This window comes from Mastigoproctus giganteus, chromosome 7 (assembly GCF_048544385.1).
Source record: "Mastigoproctus giganteus isolate SK-2022 chromosome 7, ASM4854438v1, whole genome shotgun sequence".
Lineage (NCBI taxonomy): Eukaryota > Metazoa > Arthropoda > Arachnida > Uropygi > Thelyphonidae > Mastigoproctus > Mastigoproctus giganteus.
In genome coordinates, this window is record NC_143581.1 from 5,421,055 (window position 1) to 5,443,332 (window position 22,278).

Consider the following 22,278-nt stretch of genomic DNA (forward strand, 5'->3'; position numbering starts at 1 on the left):
TAAACCTCCTGTGAGTTGTGCTATATTGAAGCATAGATTCACCATAAGCTTCTTTTAACATTTCAAAAGCTTCAGCTGATGTTTTCTTGAGACAAACAAAATTTGAGAGCAGCATACTGTTCCTTGTGTGTCACGTCCATTTTTGCATAGGCAAAACTGAACAGGCATAAACTTGAGCAATCGCTAAGGTCACACTGTAGGTCACCCTGTAGACGAGTCAACTATGCAGTTGCTATATGAATCAGCTTGATTTGGTCTTCAATTCCACAGCTCAGCTAGATATAGCAAGCAGCACAGTTTTTCATGAAAAATTAGGATCATTCTTTATTGAGCAGCCCTCGTATGTATTGCAGTTCAGTTTGCTGGAAAGTGTGATGTTAATGCTGAGGTATTCAATTTTGAAATAACATTGTAAGCAAGATAAAATGGTGAAATTTATATAGAAATTTTTTAACTGACTTTGTTGTGATATTATAGCAGAGTTCTCCCTACTTCCAAAGTTGCTTTAACAGAGTTTTACTTTTCAACATATTCAATCTCAAGATGTGCCAGGTGTATTTATGCTCAGCATCAAATGCATTCAGGACTATAAAAAAAATAACATCAAATGTTATTTTAAATTGGATTAACTGGAATGTCTTTTCAAAAATGTGGATACATAGAAATTTTTATTATGAAGTGTTAATTACATGTATCTTCAGTAAACTTCTTTAATCAGCTCTTGTCTTCTAATTTGCTTAATGTATGCAGATTTAAAATATTCTTCACCGCATAATATATCTAGTCTATAGCAAAACAAAAAGCCTAAATCCAGCAAAATATTTGGTTATAAAGGTTATGTTCAGTGACTTATTTGAAGGTTTTAGAGGTTTTAGCTAGTTGTTTTATATTTTGTGTAGAAACTTAGACTTTTGTAGAAAATAGTTTGAGTTTTATAATTCGCAAATTTGACTTTTAAAAATAAAATTTGTTATTTACTTGTTCACATTCTTGTAATGAAATATTTTATTATTAAACAGGTTGAGAACCAGAAACTTTCTTTGGATTGTACTGAAGTGGCCTTCCAGCTATATCAGTGTCATGATAACAAATGGAAACTGAAAGATAAGAACAGGTAATGTAATTTTAATATGATTCAAGAATTTTTAAATTATTTTATTTATTTTTGGTTTCACAATTTAGTCAATTTGTACATTAGCGAATAAATAGAAAATATTTAATTACATGTCATAATATTTCTTCTGTATTTATTAGTTTCTTTATAAATTGTGATTTTTATAAAAACGGGGAAGGTGGAAATGAATACATTTCTGTGTAAAAGGTTCATAAAAGAGCATATTGATCATCAAGCTATAGATAATATACAGGGTGTCTCAAAAATACAAGGCATAACTTCAGGAATGAGTTCCTCATATGTAGACAATACAAATATTTTATATCAACATAGTTCCGGAAATGCTTGGTTTCCGAGTTTTGAAGGTCTGTCTGTGACACTTAACTGTTCACATCACCTTATAGTAATTGTTAAAAATGTCCACCTTCTGCCTGAATACAGGCCTCACATCGAAGTCTCATGGACTTGCAAAGACAATGCCAAATTCCTGGCATGTTTCATATTGTCTTACAACCTGTCACCATTCGATTGCGGAGAGTTTTGACATTAGCTACCGGAGTCGAGTGCTTCCGTAGCCAGGTGGGCAGGAGCAGCAGTGCATAACACACACTTCTTGATTAGACCGGGGTTCGATCCCGTGACCACCAAATACGAAGGGTGCAGAAAGGTAAGGGAATGACCACCGCATATCCCCGGAGCAATATGGCCTTAGTTGCTAATGCTCCTAAAAACCAAATAACAACTGGAGTTGAATACACTAATGACTTTAAATGGCCCCACAAGAAGAAATCTAGTGGGTTTAAATCAGTGAGCGTGGAGGCCAGGCAGTTGGTACACCCTCTACTTCAGGAGTTGTAGATCTTGGTTGTCCTCTGTCAGCACCACGAGGTGTAAAGGTCCCACGTTCACAAAGGCAGCGATGGATACCTTTAAACATTTTCCTGCCTGCAAATCTTTGTTCTGGGAACCTTTCGTGGTACAAACGAAGAGCCTCCAGAGCATTGCCGTCTGCCAAACCATACATAAAGTGCATATCCGCTTGCTCCTGATTTGAGTACATGGTCAGAATGTAAAACCACCAAATTCTGTCAGTACCTTGTGATGAAGGAAACCATCTGCGGGAAATAAGACATTCCAGTTAATAACTCGGGAACTAAGCATTTCCGGAACTATGTTGATATAAAATATTTTTATTGTCTACATATGAGGAACTCATTCCTGAAGTTTTGCCGTGTATTTTTGACTATATATACATACACCCTGTATGTATCTATAGTAAAGGAATACAGTGTCAGAGCCTCTCTAAATTGGAAATAACCTCCATTTCCTTCTCTTAATTAATCTGATGTTCAGTTCACACTCTTGCCAGCTTCCTCAAAATTAATGGATATATGGAAACAATTCCAGAGCCTCACTGCCTTTAGGCTTCATTTTTTTCTAACAAATGCCCTTCTGTAATTGGAGTATTGGCATTATCATAGTATCAGTTTCACTGGCACAATTTCTACTTGCTATGAAGATCTTATGTCTCTAAAGGTTTGTTTATGTGGATTGCTTGTTCAGCTGATTATCTATGATTTTCTCCACATTTGTTATGCAAAAGTGCTGTGGTTTGGGGTAAAACTGAAGGGGATGATTCTCCAACACATCACAGTCTAAAAAAATGTGCAAAATGTGACATGTTTGCAGACCTTTCTCGAACAGAACATGATCTAACCAATGGACAATGTCTTTGTGTGTGAAATTAGGCACCAACTCGGTGTTCTGATGGGCATCTATAAGAGTTTGAAGAGTCGGGTAGGTGTTCTCGAAGGAATTAAATTGGGGGACCCATCAAGCTCTCAACTGCCCAACTCAATGCCAGCACTCACTCTTGGGCACCAGACAACACAGCATCAATCTTCAGATCAGAATGTACTGGTCCCACAGGAGCTAGTTATTGTCAGTGACTCAATTGTCAGGGAAACGGGAAATATATTGTGCAAAAAGGATAGGTGGAATAAGAGCAGGGTATGTCTGCCTTCCAGTGGCAAAAGTTATCAGATATCATCTTTTAAGGGCACAAAGGGTGATATCGTTGTACACGTAGGTGCTAATGGCATTAAGTGTAGGAGACCTGCGGATTTACTTAAGTACAGGTCAGTGTTGAAAAAAAAGTTGTGGGTTAAATTTGAAAGTGTCTGCAGTCCTGCCCAGACAGAATAGGAGGAAGTATATAATTAGAGCCTTGTCACTCAGTTCGGCACTGGAGAGATTGTGCAAGGCTCATGGGGTAGAATTTTTTTTTCAGCATGGTCTGTGCTTGTTAACAGGATAGATTGCTTCTACAGGGATGGGATACATTTAAATAGAAAGGGTGCAAGGATATTTACTGATGCTATCCAGGCAATGTTAGATGGGTTAGAAAACTGCTAGCTTGGGGGGGGTATTCACAGACTAATAGATTAACAGTAGCCGAGTCAGAGGTGGAAATGATTCTTGCACTGCTTCTATTGGAATGAGCAGCAGCCCAGAAAGCAAGTTGCTGGGGATTTCAGGAACTGCTGGGAGTTATGAAACAAGTAAATACATGGGCTGTGTTAGAGTAACTAAGAGTAAGAACAGGTATATGTATACCAATGCTAGCAGTAGAGTAAATAAATTTGATGAATTTGAAGTGCTAGTCAAGACATCAAAGGTGGATATTGTTGGCATATCAGAGACGTGGTGCCACACACATATAAGGAATGCAGAATTGGAATTTGGGGAGTACAATGTGTGCAGAAAGGATAGACACGATAGGAAGGGAGGGAGGAGGGGTTATGCTGTTAGTTAAGAAACACGTAAAATCTAAGAAAGTGCATCCAGTTCACATGGGTGGACATTGTAATGTTGAGTCAGTTTAGTGTGACATAAGCAATGGGAGGTGGGCAGGAGCAGCAGTGCGTAGCACACGGTTCTTGATTATACTGGGGTTCAAGCTTATGACCAACAAATACGGAAGATGCAGAAAGGTCAGGGAATGACCACCGCATATCCCCAGAGCAATATGGCCTTAGTTGCTAATGCCCCTAAAAACCAAATAACAACAATAACAATAAGTAATGGGAAAGCAATGATGAGAGTAGGAGTTTGTTATAGGCCCAGTGACTCTGTTGAGTACAATTAACAATTATACATAGAAATAGAGTGGGCCAGTAAATCAAGTGTCTTATAATGGGGGGATTTTAACTTCCCAGATATAGACTGGAACTTGTAGGATGGTCACTCGCATACTAGCAAGGCTTTTGTGGATTTATTGGATGATTGTTTTCTACAGCAGCAGCATGTTAGAGAGACAACAAGAGGGAGTAACTCTCTTGATCTGATTATCAGCAGTGATTATTTGTGCATTAAGAATTTACAGATAAAGGTACCACTAGGTGACAGTGATCACAGTGTACTGATGTCGGATTTACATAAAGATGTAATTACCATCAGGGTTAAAGCAATGGGTTTTTGCTTTCTATACAGGAAGACCAACTGGTGATGTTACCAACAGCAAATTCTAAATGGGAAGCATTCAAGGAAGTAACCTTGGAAGCTACTTGGCTTTCTGTTCCAACTAAGAAATACTGTTCTTGGTTTAGGTCCAGATGGATGTCAGATGGACTAATGAGACTCGTGACAGAGAAGAAAAATGCATGGGATGCATGTAAATTATCAGGTGACACAAAAGCCTGTAATATATATAAGCTACTCTGTGATCAAGTCACAAAGGAGGTTGGGCAAGCCAAGGCAGATTATGAGAAATCTTTGGCAGTGGATGCAAAGAAAATCAGCAGACTTCTTTATTTATATAAACTAAAAAGGAAGGGGATGAATCAGATTGGTCCACTTGATATCAATGGTTTGACTGTAGATGATCATTCTCAGATAGCTGCCAATCTAAATGAGTATTTTGCATCTACATTCATACATGAGGAGTTATTCAAGGTGGAGAGGGCCAGATGTTTATCAAACTCTAACAGGGAGTTAAATGATTTTGTAATAACTAATAGCAAAGTGGAGGAGAAATCGTTGAAGTTAAACATAAAAAGGCCCCTGGGGTGAATGGGATCTATCCAGTTATATTAAAGGAGGTGGCAAAGGAATTAAGGAAACCATTAGCCATTATTATGAGAGCATCCTTGGACTCAGGGGAAGTCCCCATGGACTGGAGATGTGCAAATGTGACCACAATTCACAAAGGAGGATCAAAGAGCAACACAAGTAATTATAGACCTGTTAGTTTAACTTCTGTTTCAGGAAAATTAATGGAGGCACTGGTTAAAAAAGCACTGCGGGATCATCTAGACAAGACTTCAGTTATAGCTCGGACACAGCATGGTTTTGTTAAGGGAAAGTCTTGCCTGATCAATTTGATTGGATACTATGATGTGGTCACAAAGAAACTGGATGTAGGCAATAACTTTGATATCATATATTTGGATCTTAGAAATGCTTTTGATACTGTTGCACATGGAAGACTGCTGAACAAATTGGAGCAGTGTGGCATTGGAGGCAAATTGCTGCTATGTATAAAGGGATGGTTGAGTGGGAGAAGACAGAGAGTGGTAATCAATGGATTGCTCATCGTGGACTAATATTATTAGTGGAGCCCCTGAGGGTTCAGTGTTGGGTCCATTGTTGTTTTCTGTATTTATAAATGATATTGATGATGGTATGTCAAGCTTAATGTCCAAGTTCGCAGATGATACAAAGGTTGGCAGGGTTGTTAAGGACACTAATGACAATATGCTGCTGTAACAGGATCTAGAAAAGTTGAGTAGATGGACTGAGAGGTGGCAAATGAAGTTTAACATTGACAAATGTAGAGTAGTACATATGGGAAGCAGTAACCCCAGAGTAACGTATCAACTCTGTGGTACTACACTGACAGTGATAGAGAACGAAAAGGACCTGGGGGTAATTTTGCAGGCAGATCTGAAGTTTTTTGAGCGGCGCAGACTGTCTGCAAGAGTAGCTCATGGTGTCTTGTCAATGGTATACAGGAATTTTTCTAACAGGGATAAGGAGGTGATTATCCCCTTGTATAGGGTCAGGCCACACCTTGAGTACTGTATACAGGTCTGGTGGCCTCATTTTAAGAAGGATGTAGAGCTGGTGGAATGAATACAGAGAAGGGCAACAAGATTAGTGAATGGAACAAAGGGGTGCTGTTACGAAGAAAGGCTTAAGTTTTGCAAATTACAGTGTCTGGAGACTAGGCATCTGCGAGGTGATCTGATTGAGATGTGCAAAGCCTTGAATGGTTGAGCATGCTCAATGCTGATGAGATTCTTCCTCTTGTTCAGAATAATCACCTGAGATGGCATAAATTCAAATTTATGCCAGGATAGATGGGCAGAAGTTTGCCTTTAGCAGCAGGTAGTTGGTTGGTGGAACAGACTTCCATCCTTTGTTGTGGAAGTTGACAGCCTAAATAAATTTAAGGCTGAGCTGGACAGGTATTTGGATCGAATGGAGGGGTGAAATGGGAGAGTTTTTTTTTTTTTTTTTTTTTTGTGTTGACTGATGCTGCATAAGCTTGCTTTCTTGCATCATATGCCTATGATAAAATGCAAAGTACTGCATATGGGTAGCAGTAACCCGAGAGAAATGTACCAACACTCGGGGTAGTGGAGAATGAAAGAGACCTAGGGGTTAATTGGGCAGTCAAATATGGAGTTTTCTGAGCAGTGCAGACAGGCTGCCAGAATAGGTCATGCGGTCTTGTGAAAGACATACTGGAATGTTGTGATCAGGGGTAAGGAGTTGATTATCTCCTTGTATAAGGCAATGTTCAGACCAAACCTTGAATACTGTGTACAGGTCTGGAAGCCTCATTTTAGGAAGAATGTAGAGTTGCTAGAATGAGTACATCCTTCCTAGCAGAACGAGTACAGAGAAGAACGACAAGAATAGTGAGGTGAACAAAATGGTGCTCTTATGTAGAAAGACTTTAAGTTTTGCAATCTGTCTCTTTCCCTCATTGCCAACTTAAAAATCTGTGATCACCCCCCCCCCCCCCCCCCCCCGAGGTTTCTCTACCTATTGTCCTTTAGTGTTGTCTAATTCTTGAGTGTTGATCAAGTCTAGAAGATTCTTGCCTCTAGTTGGTTTTGAATATTCTTGCACTTCTACCATGTAGTTGAGAATGTGATTAGTTGGCATTATTCCTTGTTATCATTTTCTTGTGTGGAAAATTTTGTATTAGCCACAGAAGATCACCATGGATTTTATATGTACACATTTATTCTTTTTTATATACCGTATTTCCCCATGTATAAGATGCACCTTAATTTTGGGGCCTGAAATTTGAAAAAAAAAAATGTATTACATAAAGTTATTGAACTCAAGTTTTATTCATCATAAAATTCATACAACTCATCACTGTCAAAACTCCCATCCATTAACTTGTCCTCATCTGTGTCTGATGACGAATCACTGTCTTCATATATTGCCTCGTCCTCAGTTCCCTCTATGGCATTTGAAATGCCACACTTCTTAAATGACTTGACAACGATCTCAATCTTGATATTATCCCAGAATCTTTTCACCCAGGTACAAACTTCTCCTATAGTTAGTTTCTTCACTCTTCCTGCTTGTGTCAAATTGTCCCCAGAAGACTTCATCCATTGGTTCCATTCGTCTCTCATGGCAGCTTTGAAGGGTTTGTTAATGCTTACATCAAATGGTTGGAGCTGGGATGTCAAGCCTTCCAGATATGACGGCAAGTTTTGTTTTTTGCTCTGCAGCAATCTTCTTTGTATTTTTTGTTATGTGTGCCCTGAACTGATCAAGTGCCAATAGGGCAGGTTTGCGTAAGAGTCCACCTGGTCTCCTGCTCCAAACTTTCTCAAACCAGATCTTCATCCCATCCTGATCCATCCAACCCTTGTCTTGAACGTGGACAATCACTCCTCGAGGAATGTCTTCTTTTGGCATTGTTTTGCGTTTGAAAATCAGCATAGGAGGCAGCTTGGTTCCGTCGGCACAACAATCTAGAACAACTGTATAATGGCTCTTTTCATGTCCACTTGTCTTCACAGTTACAGTTTTCACCCCCTTCTTATCAACAATTCTGTTACTTGGGACATCAAATTGAAGGGGGACTTTGTCCATATTTGCAATCTGTCCCAACTCAAACTGATGTGTCTTCCGACATTGAATGACAAAACGATGAAATTCAAGGACCTTCTGCTCATAGCTTTCAGGCACCTTTTGGGCAAGTCTGGTGCGTGTACGCATGCTTAGTCCATTCCATTTCATGAACCTGAAGCACCAATTGTGTCCTCCTTTGAAATCAGTAACTTCTTTTTCATCAGCAATTCTTCTTGCCTCATGCTGAACCATCTTTGTGGACACAGTAATTCCAATTGCTCTTTGCTCTTCAATTCATTCTCTAAATCAGGCCATTTTGCTGACTTGCCTCTCAGGGCCTTCTTCTGCTGTGGCGTTTTCAGTAGGGTTTCTTCTTCCCTAGCCAGTCTTGGATTGTTTTCTCAGATGGAGGAGGACCAAACTTACGTTCAGCAACACGATTTCCATTCACTTTTGCAAACTGGATCACTTTTAACTTGAATTCAGCACTGTACGAAAACATTTTCTGAGCCATTTCTGGGCAGAACGTGGCAAAGCGTAACCTAATATACCAGTAACAAGTGCAAAACAATGAGCGCAAAGACAACAAGCACGAAATGCAAGTAACAAAAAAATCTACAACCACTATAAGACACACCCAGTTTTTAGACCCCAAATTTTTCGAAAAAAGGTGCGTTTCATACATGGGGAAATACGGTATATGTACACGATATATACAACACCAGGGATTGTGCATCATACAATATGCTTTTCAATTTTTATTTATATATTTTTTTTATTAATGGTTTTTTTTTTCTTTTTACCATGATTTCTTTCATTCCTTTCCTCTTTTTCCATATATCTCTTTTTCTGTGTCTCTCTTTATTTTTATTTTATTGTGTAAAAATGCATATCAAGTTAATGTAATAGAAGTCATTGGGAAAATAAGTTTTGCATGACAAAAGACTGTTTTTAACTGAGGGATTTCTGAATTCTAAAATACTGGCCAGAAGGAACCTTTGTATTCTTATAAACAACGGGTGAAACAGATGCCAGCTCTCCAAGTTTACAATGCAGAGGCCATGTTTTGTATTGATTTTATGCCATCTCTTTTGTCATTGTCATAACAGTTTTTTTTCCATCTTTTTCTTTACATTTAAAAATAGTAAAATTGTGTTAAAATTAGAATTTTTTGTTTTTTTAATTCTGAAAATTTGTGCTTATTTTCTTTAACAAATTTACATCAATTGTCAGAGTATACATTGCAGAATAGGAACACAGAATAACAGCATTGTTCTCTATAACTTGTGACCATTTTATCATACTTGTGTGGTGTGAACGATGCATTAGCATTTTTTAGCATTAGTAGAGGCATTTGATGCAAGAAAGCAAGCTTATGCAGCATCAGCCAAAAAAAAAAAAAAAAAACCACTTCCACTTCACCCCTCTGTTCGTTAAAAATACCTGTCCAGCTGAGCCTTAAACTTATTTAGGCTCTCAACTTCCACGACAAGGGATGGAAGTCTGTTCCACCAACCAAGCACCCGCTGGCTAAAGGCAAATTTCCGCACGTCTATTCTACATCTGTCTTTCCTCAATTTGATTTTATGCCCCCTCAGGTGATTATTCTGAGCGAGAGGAAGAATCCTATCAGCATTGAGCATGCTCAATGCTGATGGGATTGAGCATGCTCAAACCATTCAAGGCTTTATACACCTCTATCAGATCACCTCGCTGGTGCCTAGTCTCCAGACACTGTAATTTGCAAAACTTAAGCCTTTCTTCGTAAGAGCACCCCTTTGTTCCATTCACTAATCTTGTTGCCCTTCTCTGTACTCGTTCCAGCAGCTCTACATCCTTCTTGAAATGAGGCCTCCAGACCTGTATACAGTACTCTAGGTGTGGCCTGACCATTGCCTTATACAAGGGAATAATCACCTCCTTATCCCTGCTAGAAAAATTCCTATATATCATTGACAATACACCATGAGCTACTCTTGCAGCCCGTCTGCACTGCTCAGAGAACTTCATATCTGCCTGCACAACCACCCCCAGGTCCCTTTCATTCTCTACCACTGTCAGTGTAGTACCACAGAGTTGATACGTTGCTCTGGGGGTTGCTGTTTCCCATGTGCAGTACTTTACATTTGTCAATGTTAAACTTCATTTGCCACCTCTCGGCCCATCTGCTCAACCTTTCCAGATCCTGTTGCAGCAGCATAGTGTCAGTAGTGCCCTTGACAACCCTGCCTACCTTTGTATCGTCTGCAAACTTCGACATTAAGCTTGATATACCATCATCAATATCATTTATAAATACAGAAAACAATAATGGACCCAACACTGAGCCCTGAGGGACTCCACTAATAACATTAGTCCTCGATGAGCAGTGTCCATTGATTACCACTCTCTGTCTTCTCCCCCTCAGCCACCCCTTTATCCGCAGCAGCAGTTTGCTTCCTATGTCACACTGCTCCAATTTGTGCAGCAGTCTTCCATGTGCAACAGTATCAAAAGCCTTTCTAAGATCCAAGTATATAATATCAAAGTTATTCCCTGCATCCAGTTCCTTTGTGACTGCATCATAGTATCCAATCAAATTGGTCAGGCAAGACTTCCCCTTAACAAAACCATGCTGTGTCCGAGCTATAACTGAAGTCTTGTCTAAATGATCCTGCAGTGCTTCTTTAACTAGTGCCTCCATTAATTTTCCTGGAACAGAAGTTAAACTCACAGGTCTATAATTACTTGTGTCAGCCTTTGATCCTCCTTTGTGAATTGGGGTCACATTTGCACATCTCCTGTCTGTGGGTACCTCCCCTGAGTCCAAGGAAGCTCTCATAATTATGGCTAAGGGTTTGCTTACTTCCTTTGCTGCCTCCTTTAATATAACTGGATAGATCCCATCCACCCCGGGTGCCTTTCTTGTGTTTATCTTCAACAATTTCTCCTCCACTTTACTTTCAGTTATTACAAGATTCTCTAGCTTACTGCTAGAGTTGAATACACCTCTGGCTTTCCCCTCGCTAAATAACTCCTCATGTGTGAATGTGGATGCAAAATATTCATTTAGTTTGTTAGCTACCTGAGCAGGATCATCAACAGTTGACCCATCGATATCAAGTGGACCAATCTGATTCATCCCCTTCCTTCTAGAGTTTACATAAGTAAAGAACTCTTTGCTGTTTTTCTTTGCATCCCTTGCCAAAGATTTCTCGTAATCTGCCTTCGCCTGCCTAACCTCCTTTGTAACTCGGTTATAGATCAACTTGTATCTATCATAGGCTTCTGTGTCATGTGTTAATTTGTATGTACCCATGCATGTTTCTTCTCTGCCATATGCCTCATCAGTTCATCTGACATCCATTTAGGCCTAAACCTTGAACAGTATTTCTTAGTTGGTATGTAAAGCCTAGTAGCTTCCAAGATAAGTTCTTTGAATGCTTCCCATTTTGCATTTGCTGTTGGTAACATCATCAGTTGGTCCCACTGTATAGAATTTAAATACTGTCTCAGTCCATCGTAGTCGCCTTTACGAAAGCAATAACCCTTCCCTTTACCCCTAATGGTAGTTACCTCTTTGAGTAAATCCCACTTCAGCACACTGTGATCACTGCCACCTAGTGGTTCATTTATCTGCAGATACTTAATGCATGAAGAATCACTGCTGATAATCAAATCAAGAGTATTCCCCCCTCTAGTTGCCTCCCGAACATGCTGATGTAGAAAACAATCATCCAATAAATCCACAAAAGCCTTGCTAGTGTGTGAGTGACCAACCCACAAATTCCAGTCAGTATGTGGGAAATTAAAATCTCCCATTATAGGACTCTCTGGTTTACTGGCCCACTCTATTTCCCTGTACAGTTTTTTATTATACTCATCTGAGTCATTAGGCCTATAGCACACTCCTACTCTCAATTTTGATCTCCCAATGCTTATGTCACACCAAACTGACTCGACACTGCACTGTCCAGCGATGTCCGCTGGCTTCACTTCCTTGGATTTTATGTATTATTATTATTACTAATAGCCATATGGTACAAGGAAGCCTGAGGCTTATGCTGCACCAGCCAAAAAAAAAAAAAAAATTCCCGAGTTACCCTGAGAGAGAAAGAGAGAGTAGAAAGGAATCACCAAGAAAGAGAAGAATGGTGATATCCAGCTCAGGACCCTGGGTTTGCCAAGCCCATACTCACCAGATGATTTCTTCACTAATAGCATAACCCCTCCTCCCTTCCTATCCAGTCTATCCTTTCTGTAGACGTTGTACTCCCCAGATTCCAGTTCTGCATTTCTTATATCTGTGTGACACCACGTCTCTGATATCCCAACAATATCTGCCTTTGATGTTTTGAGCAATACCTCAAATTCATCAAATTTATTTACTAAACTCCTAGCATTGGTGTACACGCAAGTATACATGCACCTATTTCTATTCTTAGCTTCCCTAACACAACCCATGTGTTTACTTGTACCGCAATGACTCCCGGCAGTCTCTGAAATATCCTGCATCTTGTTTTTCAGGCTTCTGCTCATTCCAATAGAAGCAGTGCAAGAATCTCTTTCACCTCTGCCAGTGGCTACTGTTAATCTATTCGTCTTTGTCTCCCCCCAAGCTAGCAGTTTTCCGACCCACCTAACGCTGCCTCGATAGCATCAGCAAATATTCTTGCACCCTTTCTAGTCAGATACCAAAGAAATATAATATAAAATTTCAGAAGACATATACACAAGATTTTCCATGTATTTTAAAATCTGGAAAAGGTAATATATTTACTAAATGTGTAGACATGATTTTTCAGTTTCAAGTTGCAGGAAACTTGATTTTACCAGATATGCATAACGAAAATGTGTGCTGCATAGAAGGAAATGCAAAAATATATGTTTATTCACACTGTTTATCGAAGAATGTGTTTCCTGTGAGTTGTGCTAATCGTGCAGGCACATTGTTCAGAAATGTTTCCTGATAGCAAAGTAGCATTAGGAAAAATATGGTCGTGGGTGAACAAAAGCAGCAGGTATTGTTAGTGAATTGCACAGATAACAAAAGAAGAGGTATTGATGGTGCTGAAAAATACACATTTTATTACTATACATGGCAGCAAACAAAGTGATTCCATACTATAACCCATTATAGTGATCTTTGCTAATAAAAACCGAAATCCTGATATTGAAAGCAACTTGCTCTCAGTGCTAGCATCAGAAGGGAACTCTAGAGTTCAGCATTGGAAATCTTCTAAACTACCTGAAAGTTTGAATTTCTTTAAAAACTGGAGTAGCAAGGGTCTTAAAAGAGAAAATTGAGCAATTGGTGGTAATATGTCATTCTTCTCAGCTCATTAATTTGTGTGCACCAAATATTCATCCATCTAAGGTGTCATTGTAGGAGTCTTACATTTGAGTACCTTTCACACAAGAGTTTTTCACTATATGAGCTACTCACATGGCAAGAAACTTTATTGTGTCCATACCAGTAGCAACATGGTATATAAATGTAGTGCACCAATTACAATTGCAAAGTTGCAAAGGCCAGTGAGTCACAAGGCAAGAATTTTGATTTGATATGGTTGTTTCTGTTGGTGTGTTTTAGTTGCAGGAGGAACTTAGACCATATTGCACTATATATATATATATATATATCTATAAATTGCATATGTTCTGAGATCGATTTGCCTATTTGCTATACAAAAAAAAAAAAAAAAAAAAAAAAAGTTTCTAGAAGAAAAAGCCATACTATCCTTACCTGAGGCAGACTAACTCAGCCACATTGTGAAAAAGGTCCATAAAAAATTCCTCCTATCATTGACAGGATTTGAACTCCAATCTTTTCCACCCAGTGTGGGGAGGACCTGTATCAACTGTGCTACCCATGAGTACAGATTTCAAACGAAACTATTGTGCCCACCATAGAATGGTCTCCAGTGAAAAAAATCTTCACACGTGGGCAGCTGTATGTAGCACTGTGGAGGTCATACACTGGTATAAAAATTTCCATAGACAGCATAAAGAATGTGTTTTAATTAAAGAAGTTTTTTAAACAGGTTTGTAATAAATCGAGTATATTAGAATTAACTGCTTTATTTGTGTCACTGTGTTTTAAGCTATCATTCTTTTTGTTGCCAATTAAATGCAGAATTGCTGAGTTATATGTAACTTAGCAGCTCCATGAAGATCTATCAGCAAAATGCTTTTTATGATATCTTTTCATGCCCAAATTAGTGTTTGCTCCTTGACAGAGTCAGGGTGCAGTTGAGTTACATATAAAGAAATTTGCCTGTATAGTAGGTTGGATTTTCTTGTTAAATGATTATATAGACAAGGATAGTCTTTGACTTACTTTTATTTCATATTCCCATAATATATATATATATATATTTAAATTTGCAGTGTGCATTTGGAACAAGGCCATAAAACCCTCAGTGTGACCTCAGCTCTACTACACTCCAAACTCTTCAGGAAATTGGTTGATTTCGATAATCATTTGGATGATATCACCCAGGACTGGAGCAACCAGGTTATAAATGAGGAAATTTCACGATGTTTATAGCACAGCGTGCATTTAATGCATTCATAACTAACTACAGTGCAAGCTGTGACTTCCCCCAGAGGTTCCTTTTTTTTTTTTTTTTTTCTTCTTGAGGAGCCTTTATTTAGAGTGTGTTTCAAGTGGCCTTGACCAGTTATAAAGCAAAGGACTAAATCCAGTATAGTGTTTTCATTACTTCCATGTTTTTGAAAATGGAATGTGAAATCTTTCCCTTAAAGATGTATGTATTTTATATTGAATATCAAAGTCTGAAATTAGGAAAGATATAATAGGAATGTACCAGGGTTTAAATGAGAACCTTTTTTGTATATTTCAGAAAGAATTCTAGATATTATGAATGCATTCATTTGTAGAACCTCACAATTTAATAATTCACATGTACTGCTTCTAATAAGATAGCTGTTCTTCCGTAACATCTGTATAACTGAATAGTTAAAGGAAATATTAGTAATTTGTTAAATTTTGGGCATATTTATTGAAATGTTTCTGTGATAACATGCCAGAGTTTTAATTTTTTTTTTTTTTTTAATAATAAGGACCCATTGTGTCATAGAACTTCATCATTGTTATGAGCTAATTTATCAAAATGGTCCTCCATTTACCTCTCCCACCCAAAAAACCCTTCTTGAAACTATTTTCAGGCTCAAATAGTGAATTTCTTACTAAATTCTTTGCCAATGTATATAATATATATATCCTTTTTCCTGGCAAGTGCTAGAAAACTTCATACTGTTGAAATATGCAATTGTCCCAGATTTGATTTTTTTTTGTATTATACTTTTTTTATTTAATCAGGTAGACATCAGGAATTTTCAAGTTGGAAACTTGCACTCAGGCCATAAGCAATTGGAAAGTATTCACTTTCATGTCTGAAGAAAAAGAGATCCAAATCAACTTTGGGTCTCTCTTTGTCGCCCAGTTTTGAGACTTTCCACTTGTGGAAATATATCGCACGTAAACTGCTATCATGTCATGTCATTTTACAGCACTTAAAAATTCTTCTTGTTAGTAACGTAAGGAAGCTATTCCCACTTTGTGAACATGGAGTTAGTTAATGCCAGTTGCTGTTTGCAGTAACTTTGTGTTGCTGTATGTAATTTCACAAAATTGTGAAAGAGATGTTCAAGTGTAGTGCCAAAGTTACTTTATGGATTTCAATCTCAGATAGTTCCTTCCTGACATCAGCTAATCCTTTTAAAAACTTCTCTTGAATCTACCAGATTCTTAGAGTTTTGAGTATTGTGAGAAATAAATCCAGTGCGCATCTATAAATAGATATTACGTTCTCTTCATTGATGTAACTGCGATGTAGTATGATGCTGTTTTCAGTAAATTTGTGTACAATAGGTTGTTTCATTCACCCAGACTAAATGGTTCACGTGAATTATCAAAGAGCAGTAGGTTGTTCTTGGATGTTTGTAAATCATACACATTGAGAATCTTGAACTGCAGAACTTTATTGTCTTGCACTCTTGTCAGTAAATGAAATTTTTAGTACTCTCATCTGCTTAGGTTTTGAACAAAAATAATTTCAGAACAAATGAAGTAGTAGGAAAACCTGCCTTTCACATTATGAACTTAATCACATAAATCCTTGCACTTGATGAGCCTGCATATTTAGATAGAACTTTATTGTATTATGATATATAAAGCACACTAGTTTATCTTACAGATTTGAATGTATTTATGTATAAAATGACCTGAATATATGTATTTATAATAAATTATCAGACGAACACATTTTTCTTGATTCTTTGCACAGTTTGTCTTTCTTTGTTACAGTATGTTTTTCTTTTCTTTTGTTTAATGTGTATTTTAAAATTATGGCCAGAAGTGAATTAGAGCTGGATTTAGCTTCACTTAATTATTAGAAACTTATTGCATTTTTTGTGGTGGCATGAATAGATGAATTTTGAAAATATTGTGGCCATATGTGATTTCAGTGAGTGGGCAATGCTTAATGTGATTGTTTTAGAATCAATTCTGATGAGCCTCCCAGCTGTCTTCATATGTATTCTTTTTATTTCTGTTTCCTTTTTATTAATTTGAATTTCCCAAGAACTGTAGGGATAATGTTGCTCATCAAAATTGCGGACAGTTGCGGACTTTTTTATTTCTACAGCTGCTTTGTTTTGACTTATTCCATCGAAAACGTAAAGTTTAACTATTAAATTTTTGAAACATGCATGATATACTTAATCCTTTTTTGCTATAATAGTTCACAGTGAGTGTATAATTATATATTTTCCAAATATTTGATTTTTTTTGAAAATTCAAAAAAATTTGAAAAATTTTTTGAATTTTCTGTTTCTTTCTGAGCAACACCTGTCATAATGTCAGAAATCTTAATATAGTTAAGAAAACTGTATTGACTGCAATTTTTTTTCCAGCAGCAGTGACTTATCAGTTTCAGCAGGATTCTTCTGTGTATTCACTAACGATGAATTGCTTCAAAATCATCTGTGCTCTTTGCATACACCTTAATTGGCACATCTATAAGTAATTGTGGTAAAATTCAAATTTGCGATCACATTAAGTAATGCCTGCTGTATATTCATTTTCATGATTGATATCCATTCTGTATTTGAGCATGCCATTGAGGTTGTGTATTTTTGTTATCCACTGGGCACTTGCCTGTATTAAATTTATTATAAATAAAATTGTTCATTTACCAGTAATGGAACAAACTGTCCTATCTTTAAATGGTCATTATGCATTTGAAGATTCAAATAAAATGTATTATATGAATAAATATTAACATTAATGTATCATATTTATCAAATAAAGCAGCTCAGTGAAAAGTTACCTCCAGTAAATTGAAAAAATAAATCTTCTTGCATAATATTGTATATATATATATATATATATATATTTAAAATGTCATTCTAATCATTAAGACATTAGGATTTTTTTATTTTGATTTGTTACAGTTGTTATATGGGTTGCTGGTTTATAAGTCAACTATGAATAACTGTTTGTTTAATAAAATTTTTAATAAAGTTGAATGATTATTCTTTTGGAAGATGACCTGGTAGTTATCCTAATATTAATACATAAATTTCATATTCAAGAATCTGATGGGCTGCATGTGGTAAATATTGTATCTTTTTGAATGTCATCCATAAATTTTGTATTATAATTCTTGATTTGACTGCTAAGAAAGAGTGAAAATAAATATTAAATTATCGTAATATAAACTTTTAAAATTCACCACATAGAAAATCTGAGATACACACTAAAAGTTATGTAGATGGTAATAAATTTATCAGTTTGTACCCATCCATTAGAAACTGGTTGCCAAGAATTATGAAAAAGGTAATGAATCAGTTATTATATCAAACATTTTTCTGGTTAATGAAAAACAGGCAGTACTCTGATGTATTTCTATTAGGATCAACCGAATGAATGTCCTGTGTTTTTTTTTTTTTTTTTTTTGCGCTTTAATACAAGCAATGCCCAGTATAGAAGCACATATGTGCACTCCCTACAGTGTACGTATATGCAAATGCTAATCTACACAAAAAAGGAGGCAATATGAAACTAAATGCGGATAATACTAAAAAAAAAAAAATAGCTTGGTGGGGGCATATTAATGGTTGAAAGAAGAGGCACATTAGATTCTTGTTCTGCTTCAACTGTGCTGATTTAAAAATCAGCAGGGCCTACTAGGGGTTCATATAATGCTAACGTGAAAAAAAAAAAAAAACTAGATGTTGGCAACAGGACTGAGAAATTAGTGAAGAATGAGTTGCAAAGGATGTATAACCTGAAACTAACCCAATGTCCATTTGGATCCTGGAGAAAGTACTTCTATAAGCAGTTATGTGGGATAATGTATTATGGTCATAATAAACAGAAGGCAGTCCTTTATACATTTGCACACTAATACTAGGAGGTAAGTAACAAATTTCATGAAGTTGAGGTGCTTGTTGAGTCAAAGGCAGACATCATAGGAATATCAGAAACACTTATCATTCAAATATACAAGATGCAGAATTTGAATAGGACAAAATGTCTAGGAAGGACAGACCTAACAGAAGGGAGGAAGGGCTATGCTTTTAATTGAAAACCATGTCCAGTACATAATTACATTTATTAGCCATTTTATTAGTTACACCTACCCTTTTCATGAAATGGAGGGTTCATTCAGTAAAGGTACCATATGTTGGACTATGCAGCAGGATAAAGAAAGTGGGCAGATAGATAGGGATCATGTCAGTCAGTTTTAAGTAACTTTGAACATGACGTTAGTGACAGGTGTAATGTATGGATATATAAGAAATGCAACCCTTCTGAAGGTTCACGTATAGATATGGCTCTGGTATATTGTGATTGGTACAATAACCAAATAACATCCAGCCAATAGCGAGCATGAGGTTAGAAACAGCTTGATGTGAGAAGCCAAAAAATCCCAATAAGACTTATTCAGGTAACAGAAAAAAGCTAATCAGTCAGCCACCCCTTACAGCAATGGTAACCACAACTCATACTTTGTGACAGGTGGTTGCTCCTTCTCTGTACTCATATAAGTGGAGCAGATAAAATCAAACTGGGTTTCACTCCTATGAGCAAAATAAGGTAGTTAAAGTGCTCAGGAACACCAATGTTGGACAGTGTGGTATAAATATGGTATAAAATATGAATCTGCAGACCCATCCTGACAGGTGTTCAGGCTGCCAATGGCAGTGTAATAGTGTGGAAAGTTTTTGTGATGTGTGCACTCCTTTCATATAAGTGGAGCAATATTTGAATACCACAAGCTATGTAAAAACTTTCTGAGCAGGCAGATCCTTTTGTAGCTGCAATGGTGAAACCCATGTTTAGTCTCTAGAGCAAAGTTTCCGGCATCCCCCACCCCCCATACTTCTCCTTCAACCCATGCACGGTACTAAGTACTATAGGTTTTGATACCTTTTGTGTTTGGGGTTTTCATAAAAAAAAAAAAAAAAAAAAAGTGTATCCATCTGTGAATGGATTCTTCCAACAACATGAAGAATGATAGTACCATTAAAGAGTGATGATGGTATCATTAAAGGCCAGTTACAGAACTGTTTCCAGGAACATGAAAGTGAATTCATTCTAGTACAGTGGCCTCTCCATTAACCAGATTTCAATCAAATTTGACTTGTGGGATGAAGACACTTCAGAGTAGAGATCTGCAATCATCCAGTTTGCAAAAATGGAAGAAATGAGAATGTGGACTAGTTTTCCTGTGACTTATTTGGCACTTGAGTCCATAACATCATGAATCCAGGCAATTTTGAGGATTATAGATTTACTTACCTACTCATTATTGGGTAGATAAATCTATAATGAGCCACTCTATATTAAGCTGTGCTTAGAAGTACATATTTGTATTGGTGTTCAGGAATGAGTTGTCAACACCTATACCTTCACTGATGGTGTAGTGCTATAACAAATTTATATACAATTTGGAGGAAGTGAAAAGCCAGATAATAGATTTATTTAAAATACCTCCTGAACATGGTAGGAAAGGGACTTGTCCTTTTCTGGACATCTGGTAATGCAAGAAGACAATCCCATATGATGAATAGTGTATGGTGAAGAAAATTCTTTAAGAAATTTTAAATTTCTAAATTATTTTTGATTACAGTAAAATTCTGATTATCTGAATACCAATTATCCAAAATATTTGGTATTTTATATTTATTTTTCCCCCTAATTTTGCCCAAAGAAATTAACATATCATAACCATAATAAAAAAAAAAGAAACTGTCCCATGAAAGAAGCCATGCTTTGATTAAGCAGCATGTTAACATTAGCATTAGTTGGGGCATATGATGCAAGAAAGCAAGTTTAGAGAGCATCAGCCTTGCCATTTAACCCATCCAGTCACTCCAAATGTTTGTCTAGTTCAGCCTTAAATTTATTTAAGCTATCAACTTCCACAACAACAGATAGAAGTCTCTTCCACCAATCAACTACCCACTGGCTAAAGGCAAACTTCACATCTATTCTACAGCTGTCTTTCCTCACTTTGAATCTATGCCAACTCAGGTTTTTAATCTCAGCAAGTGGGAGTATCCCATCAGCATTGAGCTTGCTCAAACTATTCAAGGCCTTATACACCTCAATCAAATCACCTCACAGGTGTCTAGTCTCCAGATGCTGCAACTTACAGAATTTAAGCCTCTCTGGGTAAGAGAACCCCTTTTGCTCCTCTCACCAATCTTGTTGCTCCTTCTCTGTATTCATTCTAGCAACTCTACATCCTTCCTATGATGAGGTGAGGCCTTCAGACCCGTATGCAGTAGTCAAGGTGTGGCCTGACCACACCTTGAATACTGCATACAGATTTTAGTATAACGTCTGCATACAGGCCTTATACTAAGGTATAATCACCTTGTCTCTATTAGCAAAATTCCTATATATCATTCACAAAACTCCACGATGCTCTGACAGCCTGTCTGCACTGCTCAGAGAACTTCATGTCCAACTGCACAATTACCCCCAGGTCTTTGTCATTCTCCACCTCCATGAGCATAGTACCATATGGTATGTTTCCCTTGGTTGCTGCTAGCCATATGCAGTACTTTGCATTTTCAATATTAAACTTCAGTTGCCACTTCTCACCCATCTACATAACTTTTCTAAATTAAGGAATACTGTGTTTACTATCATTAACAACCCTGCCAACCTTTATATCATCTGCAAATTTGGACATTAAGCCTGATATACCTTCATCGATATTATTAATAAGTAAACAAAACAATCAGCTCAGCACCGAATCCTGGGGTTCTCCATTAATAATGTTAGTCCACATAGAGCAGTGTCCATGTATTTCCATTCTATACAGTCTCCCACTCAACTGTCCTTTTATCCATTGTAGCAACTTGTCCTTAATGCCATACCGCTCCAATTTGTACAGCAGTCTTCCCTGTGCAATAGTATCAAAAGCTTTCCTGAAATCCAAGTATATTATATAAAAATTATTTTTTGCATCCAGTTCCTTTGTGACCACATCATAGTATCCGATTAAATATATCATTCACAAATTTAACGAAATCATACTGTGTGACTATTACTGTAGTGTTGTCTATATGATCCTGCTTCACTTATTTAACCAGTGACTCCATTATTTTCCCCGGAACAGAAGTTAAACTAATAGGTCTATAATTATTTTTGTCACCCTTTGAACCCCATTTATGAATTGGGGATACTTTTGCACATCTCCAGTCCATGGGGACCTCCTCTAAATCTAAGGATACTCTCAAAATTATGGCTAAGGGTTTACTTACTTCCTTTGCTACCTTCTTCATTATAACTGGATAGATTCCATCCACCCCAGGTGCCTTTTTTATGTTTAACTTCAACAATTTCTCCTCCACTTTGCTCTCTGTTATTACAAAATCATTTAGCTCCCTGTTAGAGTTTAGTAAACTTCTGTACTCCACTTCTTTACAGAATTCCTCATGAATCTTGATGCACAATACTCATTCAGTTTGTCAGCTATCTGAGCAGGATCATCACCATTCGAACTACCAACATCAAGTGGGCCAATCTGAGTCAT

The 22,278-nt window shown here is 37.2% G+C and overlaps 1 protein-coding gene across 2 annotated transcripts in view; it reads left to right on the top strand.

The window, feature by feature from the left end:
- EMC8-9 (ER membrane protein complex subunit 8/9) overlaps window positions 1-14,804 on the top strand; it is a 67,897-nt gene extending 53,093 nt beyond the window's left edge. For both annotated transcript variants that reach the window (XM_090378621.1, XM_090378620.1), the window contains exons 4-5: window positions 1,020-1,114; window positions 14,588-14,804. In XM_090378621.1, coding sequence (XP_090234747.1) covers window positions 1,020-1,114; window positions 14,588-14,747 — 255 coding nt within the window. In that variant the 3' untranslated portion in view covers window positions 14,748-14,804. The remainder of the gene's footprint in view (window positions 1-1,019; window positions 1,115-14,587) is intronic.
- Window positions 14,805-22,278: the final 7,474 nt, after the last annotated feature.